Source organism: Accipiter gentilis, chromosome Z (genome assembly GCF_929443795.1).
Source record: "Accipiter gentilis chromosome Z, bAccGen1.1, whole genome shotgun sequence".
Classification (NCBI taxonomy): domain Eukaryota; kingdom Metazoa; phylum Chordata; class Aves; order Accipitriformes; family Accipitridae; genus Astur; species Astur gentilis.
In genome coordinates, this window is record NC_064919.1 from 4503923 (window position 1) to 4516000 (window position 12078).

General features: G+C 42.5%; 1 protein-coding gene and 1 long non-coding RNA gene across 2 annotated transcripts; one reads left to right on the forward strand and one right to left on the reverse strand.

Annotated features, from left to right (window-relative positions):
• Positions 1 to 219: 219 nt before the first annotated feature.
• LOC126035685 (uncharacterized) lies at positions 220 to 4133 on the reverse strand. Its single transcript, XR_007505018.1, has 3 exons — positions 4089 to 4133; positions 822 to 937; positions 220 to 735 (listed from the first exon to the last, which is right to left on the reverse strand). It is a non-coding gene; the product is annotated as an uncharacterized LOC126035685 (long non-coding RNA).
• Positions 4134 to 5334: 1201 nt separating this feature from the next.
• On the forward strand, positions 5335 to 9721 carry LYSMD3 (LysM domain containing 3). The gene is made up of 3 exons (XM_049794467.1): positions 5335 to 5367; positions 5554 to 5853; positions 8028 to 9721. The coding sequence occupies exons 2-3, from the start codon at positions 5569 to 5571 to the stop codon at positions 8631 to 8633; spliced, it is 891 nt and encodes a 296-aa protein (XP_049650424.1). The 5' UTR covers positions 5335 to 5367; positions 5554 to 5568; the 3' UTR covers positions 8634 to 9721.
• Positions 9722 to 12078: the final 2357 nt, after the last annotated feature.

Sequence of the window (12078 nt, forward strand, 5' to 3'; positions counted from 1 at the left end):
GGGTTGGCAAGACAATGACGAGTTTAATAACCATATTTTAAATGTCTGTAACAATCAATTCCAAAGATACAAAAGGAAGTTTAGACTACAAATGCAGCAAACATAGCCAAAATAATGTAAAGGCTGATGTGAGATTTCACTTATAAGGAGGTAAAAGAAATGAATGGAATAAATATGTGATCTTATATAAATAGTGCAACTTGGTTTAATTCTGAAAGATTATAAATTTCAATGACAATAATTGTGCTGGTATAACAGAACTGAATGGTTGGAGGAATTACTTTTTAATCACACTACCATATGGTAAAGACAGTGCCATGCTAGTAAGCAGTGCAATGCTGTAAAATGGATTAAAAACTAGCTGGTAGATCTCAAAAAGCATTCTCCAGTAAGAGATTATGAACAAAATATAAACAAATGAAAATACTTCTATTATGTAGCTTAACAAGGGTTACAAAATACATCTGCTGCTCCTCAGGATTCTCTCCCTGTAAATACAAAAATCACAACTGTATGTTTGTGATGTCAATATAAGCAGAAAGGAAATGACTGTATTACAGTGATATGGCTCACCTGGTAAGGTGGTTACGTTAAAACAAGTCATGTTAACACTGCTGAATACCTTCAAAGCTAAAATATAGGTTATAACTTACAAATGATCTTCTGGATCATTTTCACCTGAAGAAACTCTAGCAGAGAAGCAGCTCACCGTAAGTGTCCAATGTGATGCTGTGACTAGCAAAAAAAACAGAGTTAGTGTGATCTTCAGATACATCAACAGTAGATTAGTGACAAGTAGTTGGGGTGGGGGAATCATTTACCTTTGTACATAGCACTAATGGGGTGGATACTTGAAACTGCATAAAGTTCTGGTGTCCATGTTTTAAAAACAATGCTGAAACCCACAGACAATGCAAACGAATCAAATTCCCAAAATCTGAGAGATAAAGAAAGCAGAAAGTAAAAGTTAACAAGCTCTGAATGTTTAATTTGTTTAAAAAAAAAAAAAAAAAAAGAAGGAAAAACTTGACTACAGTGCAAAAATTCCCTCAGAGAAAAAAAAAAACAAGTACTGAAAGGGTTCTTTAATTTACTCAGGGAAACTATATCAAAAAATAACAGCTATTCCTGGACTTAACTACAGGTTCATCCAGCTAAAATTGGAAGGAATCTATGACAATCACTAAAAAAAAAAAACGAACTTCAGTTATCACACTACAGAAACTCTTATTCATGAATACAGGTATATGAATAGGAATTCAGAATCTTACAGCAAAATCTGTCTGTGAATAATTTGAAATAAATTTTCAAGAGTCTATACTCCATTTTTGCCTACTGTCTCTACTGTAACTAAATGGTTTCACTGGTAGATTTTCTTATTCAGATGATACCTGAGCTGAGCAAAAATGTAAATCAAAAGCAAATATGCAGTTCTTTACAGATTTTTGAAAGCTAAATATCAAACAACCAATGCACCCTACTGGCTGTGTTATGGAAGGTACACAGCATATTTCTATTACGAATACATATTAAATTTAAATAAAATTAATTAAAAAGTAACCAATTCATGTTGAGTAACCAAAGGGAAGCAGCAAATACATGAAATACGAAATAGGGAAATAACAGTCTCAATCCAAAGATAAATTTTCATTTATTCTCATTAAAACCATAACAATACTAAATTAAACAATTAAATTTTGTGGTAATTTTTAACCTATTTTAGAGTGAAATTGTTGGAACCTTGCTAACTAAAAAGGGTTTCTGCTAGTTCTGAGGATCAAGGCCCAGATTATAATACTTAAACGTATACATGCAAATATTTCCACTGGAGAACAGACTACTCTGCAAGCGTCTGCAGATTTAGCAGTAGTTGCTTCCTGCCTACTTCTATAGTTCTTAAATAGATCCTCTTACTGCACCTTACATATCTTGCAGTCAGACGCTGCTTAGTAACTTCACACTTCGTTTGGACTCCACTGGAGCTGCAGATCTAACTTGACATTACCATTTCCTACAATTTTAGTGCCATTCCCAAGTACCAAGCAGGGAAGCAGAAACAGACAAAGGTTGTATATCTATTTCTGTGTGAATCTTTTAATAAGTCGTAGTTTATCACATCATTCAAACAACTAAAACATACATTTAGATACTTGGCACTATCTATCTAAATGTAAATCTAGCCCTGTGGTCCCGAATCATAGAATGACTTAAAGACTTACAAAAACACTGGTGGCACATGGCATGTATTTAACTTCCAGATAGGAAGAATTTTTTTTTTTTTAATTAAAAACTACTAACAAGTTATATCAGCCCTCCAACATCTCCTTTACAGTCCCTTTCTATTAATTCCTTAAGATCTTTTTAATATTCCTATGTGTATACTTAACTTCCTAGCTCTGATCAAGCCACACTAGATATAACATGACCAAGGGGAATGTGGTAGAGATCCCTGCAGTTGCTCTTGGAATGCCATGGAGTGATTAACACTGACCCTGTTGCTCATTGAGAATGCACTATTAGGATATGCAAAGTAACTTACATGGGGATGGAGAAAGGCTGTATTCCTATTAGCATTCATGGGAGCTATGCAGCTACAGTCTTGTTCATCAAGTTTGGAATATACCCTTTTGTTATTGATGGGAAAATGTCACTAGTTACAAATGGTTACACACAGGGGTGTAGCAGGGTCAAAGCAAACTCCAATACTTTCTTTCCCCCTCTAAGGCAGAGTGCTGCTTCAGCAGTTCTTTTCTGACCTGATGGTACACCTCTTTAGATAAAAGAAATGGTGAAATTCCCCGCCCTGACCTTTTCTGCAGCCTCACCACCCCAAGATTAAAGAAAACATCCAAAAGGATATGCCATTAGTGGTGTATGATGGGACAATGACCAGACACTGCTGCAGACATCGCTGCATATGAAGTCTGCCTTCAAACTCCTCTCCAGGTCCACCCACAGCTCTGACGGGTCTCATAAAACAGTCTTTCAACAGCATGAATAGGGTCTGAGTCATCAGTTTCCCAGCTACAGACAACTACAGTTGCTTCACTTCTATTACTGAAAGCTTCCTTTAAAAAACAAAACAAAAAGTGGTTGGTGCTGCAGATATTCTTTGCCAGATGTGGCATGACACCTCTTAATAGATGTAATTCTCATTCACTAAGTTATAATTACTTTTTGTCAACTTGAGATCCCATGAGAAAACTTAGGGTTTATGGGAAATTAATTCAATTTTGTCACCTTCAGTACTGCTCTTGCTGGAAATACAGTTGGTGGAAGCTTTGATCTATGTGCATTGTGCCATCCCTAGAAAGATGTAAAATCATTCTGGGACCCATACAAGTACGTTCACCATTTGTCATGTAATCTGATGTCTTTATTGTATCTAAGGCCTTCAGTGCAGCTATGTTAATTAGCACAAGCTGTGCATCTGACCCATGATAAAAATAGAAGGCTTATTTCTGAGCAGGCTTTGATTGGGAATATGCTATGAAATACTCCGAAGAAAAGAAAAGATCCCTAGTTAGGCTCCTAAATGGTTTAGAAGTAGTCTCCTGACTTGTAAGAAACTTTGGTTTGAGGGAATTCTGATTACACTTAGCATCTACAGCAATATTTTAACAAATGCAGAATAAGAAAGCCTGAAAATTAGCTCCTACCAACAGTGCCCAACTTCCTGCTGGAAGGAAATCCTGTTTACACGATAGTACTTTTCCATGCTTCTCCGCAAAGGGCAGCAATCAGACCTGCCTAATCTGGCCATTTTATGCTTACTGCTGATTTCTGCCACCCGAGAATGTTTATATTCTTTCACGCAAACCTTCACTTACTTCCAACATAAAACTTATATGCTCTTGCCAGAACATCTGTGCTGAAATGTACTGCTTTTCTTGTCGATGTTATTTGGCTAGGGAGTATGTAGACAGCCTTAGGAATACTTTAATTTTACCCGATCCATCCTTCATCCACAACAGAGCACTATTTTAAGGTAGATACTGAAATATATATATATATATATATATATTCAGTCTTTAAAATAAACTGAGGCACAAGGACACGCTGCACCTTGATAGCTTATTTTACAATACCTGGAAACCTATCTTCAATCTTCTTCAGCTTCTGTGGGTGTTAAGTGCGACCCTCAATGGAGCTACACAGTCATTAGCTCTTATGTTTATGCCTTCAGACTCACGTCATTTAGTTTTCAAAACTAAATCCATAAAAGAATTCTGCCTTTGTTAATACCAACCACATTTCTAACTGCTTTGATTGTTCAGGAAAGTCTGAAAACATCATATAATAAAGCTCAAAAACAAAAGGCAAAAAAACCCCCTGATTTAAAATTGCCTTTTTTTTTTTTTTTTTTTTTTTTTGTAACATTAGATTTCATCTGTTGAGGAACCAGACTCGCAACCACATTTGCCTCCAGCAACAATGGAATCATTTGTCGCAACACATTCAGCCGAACCTTAGAGCTGTCAGCTTTTGTACGAAACACCGTACTTGCTCCTGCTGTAATCAAAAACTTCCTTCCAAGGCGGTGCCAGAAGAGACCCACGCTAGATTAAATTCACTAGTTAGACTAGGAAGCCTTCCTATTCCTGGCTGTTGCCTCAGCAACTGCAACAGCTGCTGTCAGCTCCTTCCTAGTGAAAATTACTCTATTCGGCAGGGAAAGCTGGAGAATTATCTTACTGGCCCAAATACGCGACAGCCCCGCACCTGGGCACCCCTCCGAACGCAGGAGCAGTCAGAAGGACAGACGTCCCAAGAAGAAGGACCTCACAGGCGGGACTCCCCATGCCCACCTGCTCTCCACACGCCTCGGGACTCTCCTCAGCCACACGGGGACCAGGCCGGCCACCGCCGCGGGGGGTGTGTGTATGTGTGTGGGGGGGGAATTCTCTCACAGCCCCGCGCTCCTTCCCCTGCGTTTTACGCTCCCTCGCCCCGTCGCGGTCGGACACGGGCTTTTGAGGGTCGGGGAGAGACGCTTCACAGCCCGGCAACGCCGGGCCTTCAGCTCCGAGCGGCTCGGCGGCAGATCTCCCTCAGCCGAGGGAAAGGGGGGGAGCGGAGGGGAAAGCGATGCGGGTCACAGGCCCTCCCCCCCCACACGTCGGGGAAAACGCCGCGCAGCACCCGAGGCGGGTCCGCGGCGAGGCCCCTCGGCGAGTCGCGGCCGGAGCCCCGGCGGCCCCGCTAATGGCGGTTTCCCGCCCGCCTCCCCTCAGCGGCGGCGGGAGCAGGCGGCGCGCGGGCCCTTTAAGGGCGGGCCCGCGGCCGGCGCTGGGGGGCGGGGTCGCCCTGCGGACGTGGCGGGGCCGCCGCCGCCGCCATTGCGGTCGCCATGAGGAGCGGCGGCAGGTAGGGGCCCGCCGTACCCGGGGAGGAGCGGGGCGGCGTGGGCCGGGGCGGGCGCTCCACTCCCCTCCTCTCCTCTCCCCTCCCCTCCCCTCGGCGGTCGAGGGCCGGAGAAGGGAGCGGGGTGGGGCGGAGGGGTGGGGGGATCCCCGGGCGTGAGAGGACTACGGCTTGCGGTCCGTTCCACAGAGGGAGCCGCGGAGAATGGCCGGCAGAGGCGCCGGCTGCGGCCCGCAGCCGCCGTCCGTAGCCCAGCCGGCGGTCGGCGGTCACCTGTCCCCTTTCGTGAGCGCGGCGGGGGCGGAGAGCGAGGGGCCGGAGGAGGAGGAGGAGGAGGGGGGCGGCGAGGTGTCGGAGCTGCGGCCGAGGGGCAGGGAGAAGGTGCGGAGGAGCGCGTCGAGGGACAGGCTGGATGATATCGTCCTGCTCACGAAGGACATCCAGGAAGGGGACACGCTGAACGCCATCGCGCTTCAGTATTGCTGCTCGGTAAGTCCCCCGGGCGCTTACCGCTTCTTCCTTCTGCCGGGCGGGGAGAGCAGGGCTGGGTGCGGGCCGGGGCTCTGCCTGCGGGCTGCTCCGGTCCTGGGGTGGGCCGGCCTCACGCGTGGGTTGATCGCCCCTGTAGGTAACGCGTCCGTGCTGCTGGGAAGGAGGAAGAGTGCCGGCGGGAGGGTCAGGGTAACGGCGCGGAGCCTGCTGGAGTTGCAGTTCCACAGGCTTTTCTTTTTTTTTTTTTTTTTTTTGTTTTCCGGTTTAATGCGAGCGTAAGAAGCAAACGTGCGATTTGGCTGGTGGCACGGGCTCTTGCCCCGCCACGCGTGGGCACTTCGGCCAGCGCCGACTTCGCTGTCGGCGTTTGGTGGTCGGGAGGGTGTTGCTGAACCGCCTGCAGGGTTTGCGTGGAGCCCAGATTCCGTTAAGGGAGGGCAAAAGAAGACCCCCTCGTTGTAGATTTAAGTTCTGCTAACTTGCCTAAATGTTTATCCGAGCGAGTGGGACCGCTGGGAGCTCTCTGTCCACAGGACCCAAGAGTTCCCCTCTGGCGCTCAGACCTCGAGCACTTTACTGCTAAGAGTTCTCAAATTAGTCTGGTGGACGTCCTTCCCACCCAGTACCTTTGGCTGGCCACTACTAATTAAGGCAGAGGCTTCTGTCTTGGTTGGCGTTAGCCTTTGCATGTATCCAGTTTTCACAGGGCATCAGCTATGCGTGTTAGTGGACTGACTGCTAACTAACTGTGCAGTTTTCAAAAGGTCAAATCAGGTCAAATTCAAAATCCATATTTACAGAAGTCTTGTTATCATCTAATTCTTCAGGCGGAAACAAAATTAGGGACCTCCTGTCGTGAGCTCTTAGGTACCAAAGTCTTGACGTAACTGTTTCATAATAATGACAGGCCTTAGCCTCACGAACCGATTCTTGGCTTCAGAACCCACCACAATTAGGTATTTTGAGCAGGCTTACTAGATCAGGCCTCAGATAAGAAATAAAAGGTGACTGAGTTGCACTCTTTCTTGGAAATTCATGGAGAATGTGGAAGAGGGGTCCAGGGCTTTAGGCAGAATGCATAACTGGGGCTGTGGTGGAATCGGTAATCAGTGGGGTGAATGCTGCATTTGGCAGTCTTTCATGCTTATCTGATTTATTTGGGGTGGTACAAGTAACAACCAACCACTGTCACAGAAACACTTTCCGATGTTACAAGGTTAGCGCAGGCAATAGGCAGTGATGGCCCTAACCTACTTTTTCTGGCCACATCTGTGTTGTAAGTGGAGCAGTCACAGCAACAAGGGTCTCTCGACTACTTGTTTTCTGTCTTTAACTTCTCCTGAGGTAGATGTCCTCCCAGTGAGGACAGGAAGGAGCCGAACTCTGGTACTGTGCATGTTAAAAGGGGCACAATTCTGTGTGCTTGCCAGGTGTTGCAAAAAAAGTAATGATTTTTAAGTACTTCATTATGGTGAGGTTTGTGGCTGTGCCTTCTATGTTGAGGGAGTTACTGTCTGAGAATGAAGCCAGTAATTCTCCATGGGCACCTAAATCCTTGCAGAGCATTTCACATTCGACTTAAAATCTGAACTTACTGAAAGCAAAATGAGATTCATTTTGAGCAAGAATAGGGAAAGGGGAGAGCTGACTCGATGAGGGAAAAGATGACCATTTTAAGTTACAGTTGGTTTCTGCCTTAGCCCCCAGAAGCAGAAGGAGTTTCCAAATCTCAGCTGTGGCTAGAGGAACTGGAGGCTTGTAATTTTTAATGCTCCTTACTCAGAAGTTTTGAATTTAATTAGGAGCCCACAGTAATTGACTTCACTTGAAAACACTGAGGTAAAGTCCCATTCATTTCAGAGAGATGGTTGCCACTGATAGATGAATATACATGAAGTGAATATATGTGTGCAGTGACTTTCAGTCTTCTTGCCTGAAGTGAGGAGGTTTGTTGCCTCATAATTACCTTCTTACTTTAACATTGTTCAGATTTGGTCTTTGACCTCTTCTCACTTCATACTGTTTGAATGGGTGTCCCCTTGGAAAAAAACCAAAGGCCCTGCCATTGTTCCATTAGGGAACAATTGTGTTTCTCAAGGATGTAGTTAGTACTCGTAAAGTGTTTCAATTCAATGGGGCTTTGATATTTAAACTGTTGTTTTTATTTTTAGGTTGCAGACATCAAGAGAGTTAACAATCTTATCAACGATCAAGATTTTTTTGCCCTGAGGTCTATCAAAATTCCAGTGAAAAAGTTCAGCCTATTGACCGAAACACATGTCTCTGCAAAAGGAAGACCAGTCCTTCGGCCTGCTCACTGTTGCCCAGAAATGCAGGAAATGTCACCTGATAAATTCTCTGCTAATGAGACTGCTGGCAACTTCTTAAAAGAAGTAGATCGAGATATAGAAGAAATAGTGAAGTGTAATGACACAAAGAGAGAGAATCTTAATGAAGTTGTTTCTGCCTTAGCAGCCCAACAGATCTGTTTTGAAACTGATGGTAAAACTAAAAAATGCAAGGATCCTTACTATGGAGCAGATTGGGGTATAGGATGGTGGACAGCTGTAGTGATTATGTTGATTATTGGCATAGTAACTCCAGTTTTCTATCTCCTGTATTATGAAGTTCTAGTGAAAGCAGATGTCAGTCACCATTCTACAATGGAATCTTCCCATTTGTTTGTCACAGCAGCATCGCATCAGAAACACATAGAAAATGGAATAAATCTGGCAAATATTATGAATGTTGATAATCAAGGAGACCTTCAGCCTTAACAGTGGAAAACCCCAGGCAACTGTTATTCATGGACACATACCATACCATTAGATAAAGGGGAAACCACAGAATGCAAAACAGAATGCATCTGGAACGCAGAGAAAATGCGTCCTGATCTGTGACTTGCCTTTATGGGCAGTGTTCCAGCACAAGGATATTTCTGTGGGTCATGTAATCTTTGACTATGCCTGAGACAGGCAATCTTAATGCAAGATTGGGATATAAATTAAGGTATAAAATTGTCTGTGAAGCTTTGCACTTTTTTCTATTTTGATAGGTGTATGTTTTTTAATTAATGATGAGGTGAAAAAATGTAGTTTGAAATAACACACAAGGAGTCTCACTGTATGTTTTACAGCCCTAAAATGGGCATTTGGGGATATCTAACTTTTGAACATCTTAAAGTATTTATAGAATGCATAGTACACTTGACATTTTACTATCAGGTTTACAGTTGTCAGTTAAAACTTTGTTCTCATAATCTTGTAGAGTAAGATGTATTTTTTCTTTTAAATCAAATCATTCCATAATTAATTGCCACTTTGAATTTCTTTTTTAAAAAAGTGACTTCTGTAGATGCAGTAGCTGATACTTAAGCTGAAATTTTCAGATTTTGTGCCTGTGGTCAACCCACTCCTTAGTACTTTTCAGTGTAGGCAGTAGGATAATTTGTTTTTTATGTGTATGACGCTGCCTCAACACAGTTCAGAGACTCTTGCTGAAACTTTACATCCTTCTGTGGTATCCTACTGAAAACTGGACTGGACTGGCCTGCACTTCTCATCTGGTCAGCTGTGCATAAGACGAAAGAAGTGCAGATGTGTGGCACCTTGCTGTGACTGCTTCAGTAGTCCTTATTTTATGCCAATGGATTTTTTTTTTTTCCTTTCCAGTTAATCTCAGTTCAGGACCAACTGATTCTTCAGACAGCAGTCATGTGGGTACTGAGTATGCTAATGGTTGTGTGCCCAGGAACCTCAAACACTAACTTTTTCCTGAAAGCTCTGAGAAAACTTCGAATGAGATTTAATGGCTGCTAGCAAGAAACTTAAATTGCAGCAGAATAGACCAGTTGCAGCTTCAGGCTTGTTCACTCTGTTCTCATATGTTTCACTCGGGGTTTCATGAACAACCTTGTTTCTCCCCTGTTATCTTCCCTACCTGAAAATGCTACAAGATTAAAAAAAATAATCCTGGAGCCTTCCTATAGAAGGAAGGAGGAGGTACTTGTGTACTGAGAATATTTTTAAATAAAAACTGAGACGCTGCCTGTAATGTTTTTGTTATATTTGCCTTGTGGAGTAGGATTTCCATTGCCCTCTGCAAAGTACCATTTGCTACCAAAGCCCAAGATAACTGACTTGAATAGGACTTACAAAGAGAAATGGAAAAATAATCACTATGCTTTAAACTACTAAGCTTTCCTTTGAATGTTTTGACTGAGTATATACAGTATAAAAAAATCTGATGAAGTGAGTGTTCCCTAACTATTGGAGGTATTCCAAAGTGCTTTATGAACTTAAATTTTGAAAGTAAAGACTCATGCCCCATCTATTCTTGGGGCATCTGTTGCCCCAAGAAGTGGGACAAATATTCTTCCTGGCATGCTAAGCATGTGGACATGAATTGGATAACTTCTAATGTATCCTATTGAAATTAAAGCAGGCCAAAGCTTGAAGGGAAATGCTGTACAGTTGGATCTGTGAATGGTGATCTGTGGCTCTTGAACCCTTTGATCAAAGTGCTGTCTGTGAAGATAAGTGAGACTGCTCAGTTTCCACACTAGAAGAGGGACTGCAAACAGGCATGAACTTCCATGTTTCACCTAACAGTTGTTTTCAAAGATCTTTTAAAATAGTACATGCCAGTAACACAAGTATGAGTACTGAAGTACCGGTTCTGGGTAAGGCTGTTTTCTGCATTGCAGAACAGTTTACAGTGGCTAATGTGATAGAGCTTCTACGGCTAAAACTTTAAAAGGTGACTTGCTTTAGTGCAGACAACAGAGCTTTAGTACATTAAGACAGATGTTTTCTATGTAGGACTGAAACTCCATACATAACGTGTCAGTTTTTTGCTGCAAGTGTATTTGCTGTTTTGTTTCTTTCCCCTTCATTCTGTTTCTGAAACCTCTTCTCAAAGAATATGAAATTAGCTATCGTGATGATGCAACATAAGCCCTATTTACTGCGCGTACCTGAACTAATGGGTATTGCCATCGGTACAGAAGTGAACTTAATTTCAGTTGTGGTTTGACTCGGTCAGGAAGGTCTCTCTGTCCCGTTGATGTGTGGGAAAAAGGGATCGGTTGTTAACTGTTGCTTTTCGTCCTGTGGTGGCACAGCTGAATAGTTCTCCAGAGTATCCATCTCAGCCTTTGGGTTTTTACAGTGGTGGAAGGCCTGTGGCATACTGTCACTGAGTTAAGTGTGACGGGCCTTTATTTACCCGAGGATAAGCAGTCATTAGAAAAACACAAGGGATAGCTGTTCTGTTGGACTGTGCCAAGAGCCTAGCATGTTTCTTACAGCGTATTTTTAATTTACAGAGTTAACTTTATCAGAAGATACAGTAGGTCTCTTTCTGAGATTGTAGGAGTCCCTGGTACTGGTAATCTACAAGCATTAGCCAGCTTGGCTTTCTGCAGGATGCAGGGATCTCTACTGTTTTTTCCAAAGTACAACAGAATTGGCAATGCATCATCAGACGTCAGCCCTGAATAAACAGGGTAACTGCTCTGTATGGAACTTAAATCTGATTTAAGTTAAAATCTGTAAAGCTAGTCTTTTAGGAAATGACTTGTTTAAAAAAAACAAAACCGCAACTGAGTGATAAATGATGCTTTAGATTAATTATAACACATTGTTGATCAGGAAGTTGGTTTTAAATTCAAGTGCATATTGCACTGTTGGATCATGTGAAATGTAAATGCTTTAAATCTGCTATATTTTGGAGTATGTTGTCACTAATAGACTTTGTATAACTATTTTATAAAGGCTGAAAATACAACTTTGTAAAATAGTCCTGAATGAGGATGCAAGTCTTATTTTAAATACTTCTGCTCCTCTGCTTTTAGAAGAACGTAAGTAATATACATAAAATAAAGATTTTATTTTAGACTGCAGTGAAAGTGGTGCATATAATGTATTCTTAGCTCTACATACTTTGCATGTTTTTATTACAGGAGGCCAGTACTTGTATTTGTTTTGGCTAGTTTCTGTGTATGATCTAAAATAAAAATCCTTGGCCAACAGGTATTTTGTTGGCAGTAGCTGCGTATAGCGTTAACATCTAGCATCTAGCATAATTGGAGCCTTAATGGTTTATCCTGTGGTGCCTTGTAGAACTTGGAACTTGTCTGCATAAAGTTCTGAGAACTTGTTAGTTCTGTGAAATGAGGATTAAGAAGTAGGCAGGAAAAATGAAGGTGGGGATCAGTGAAGT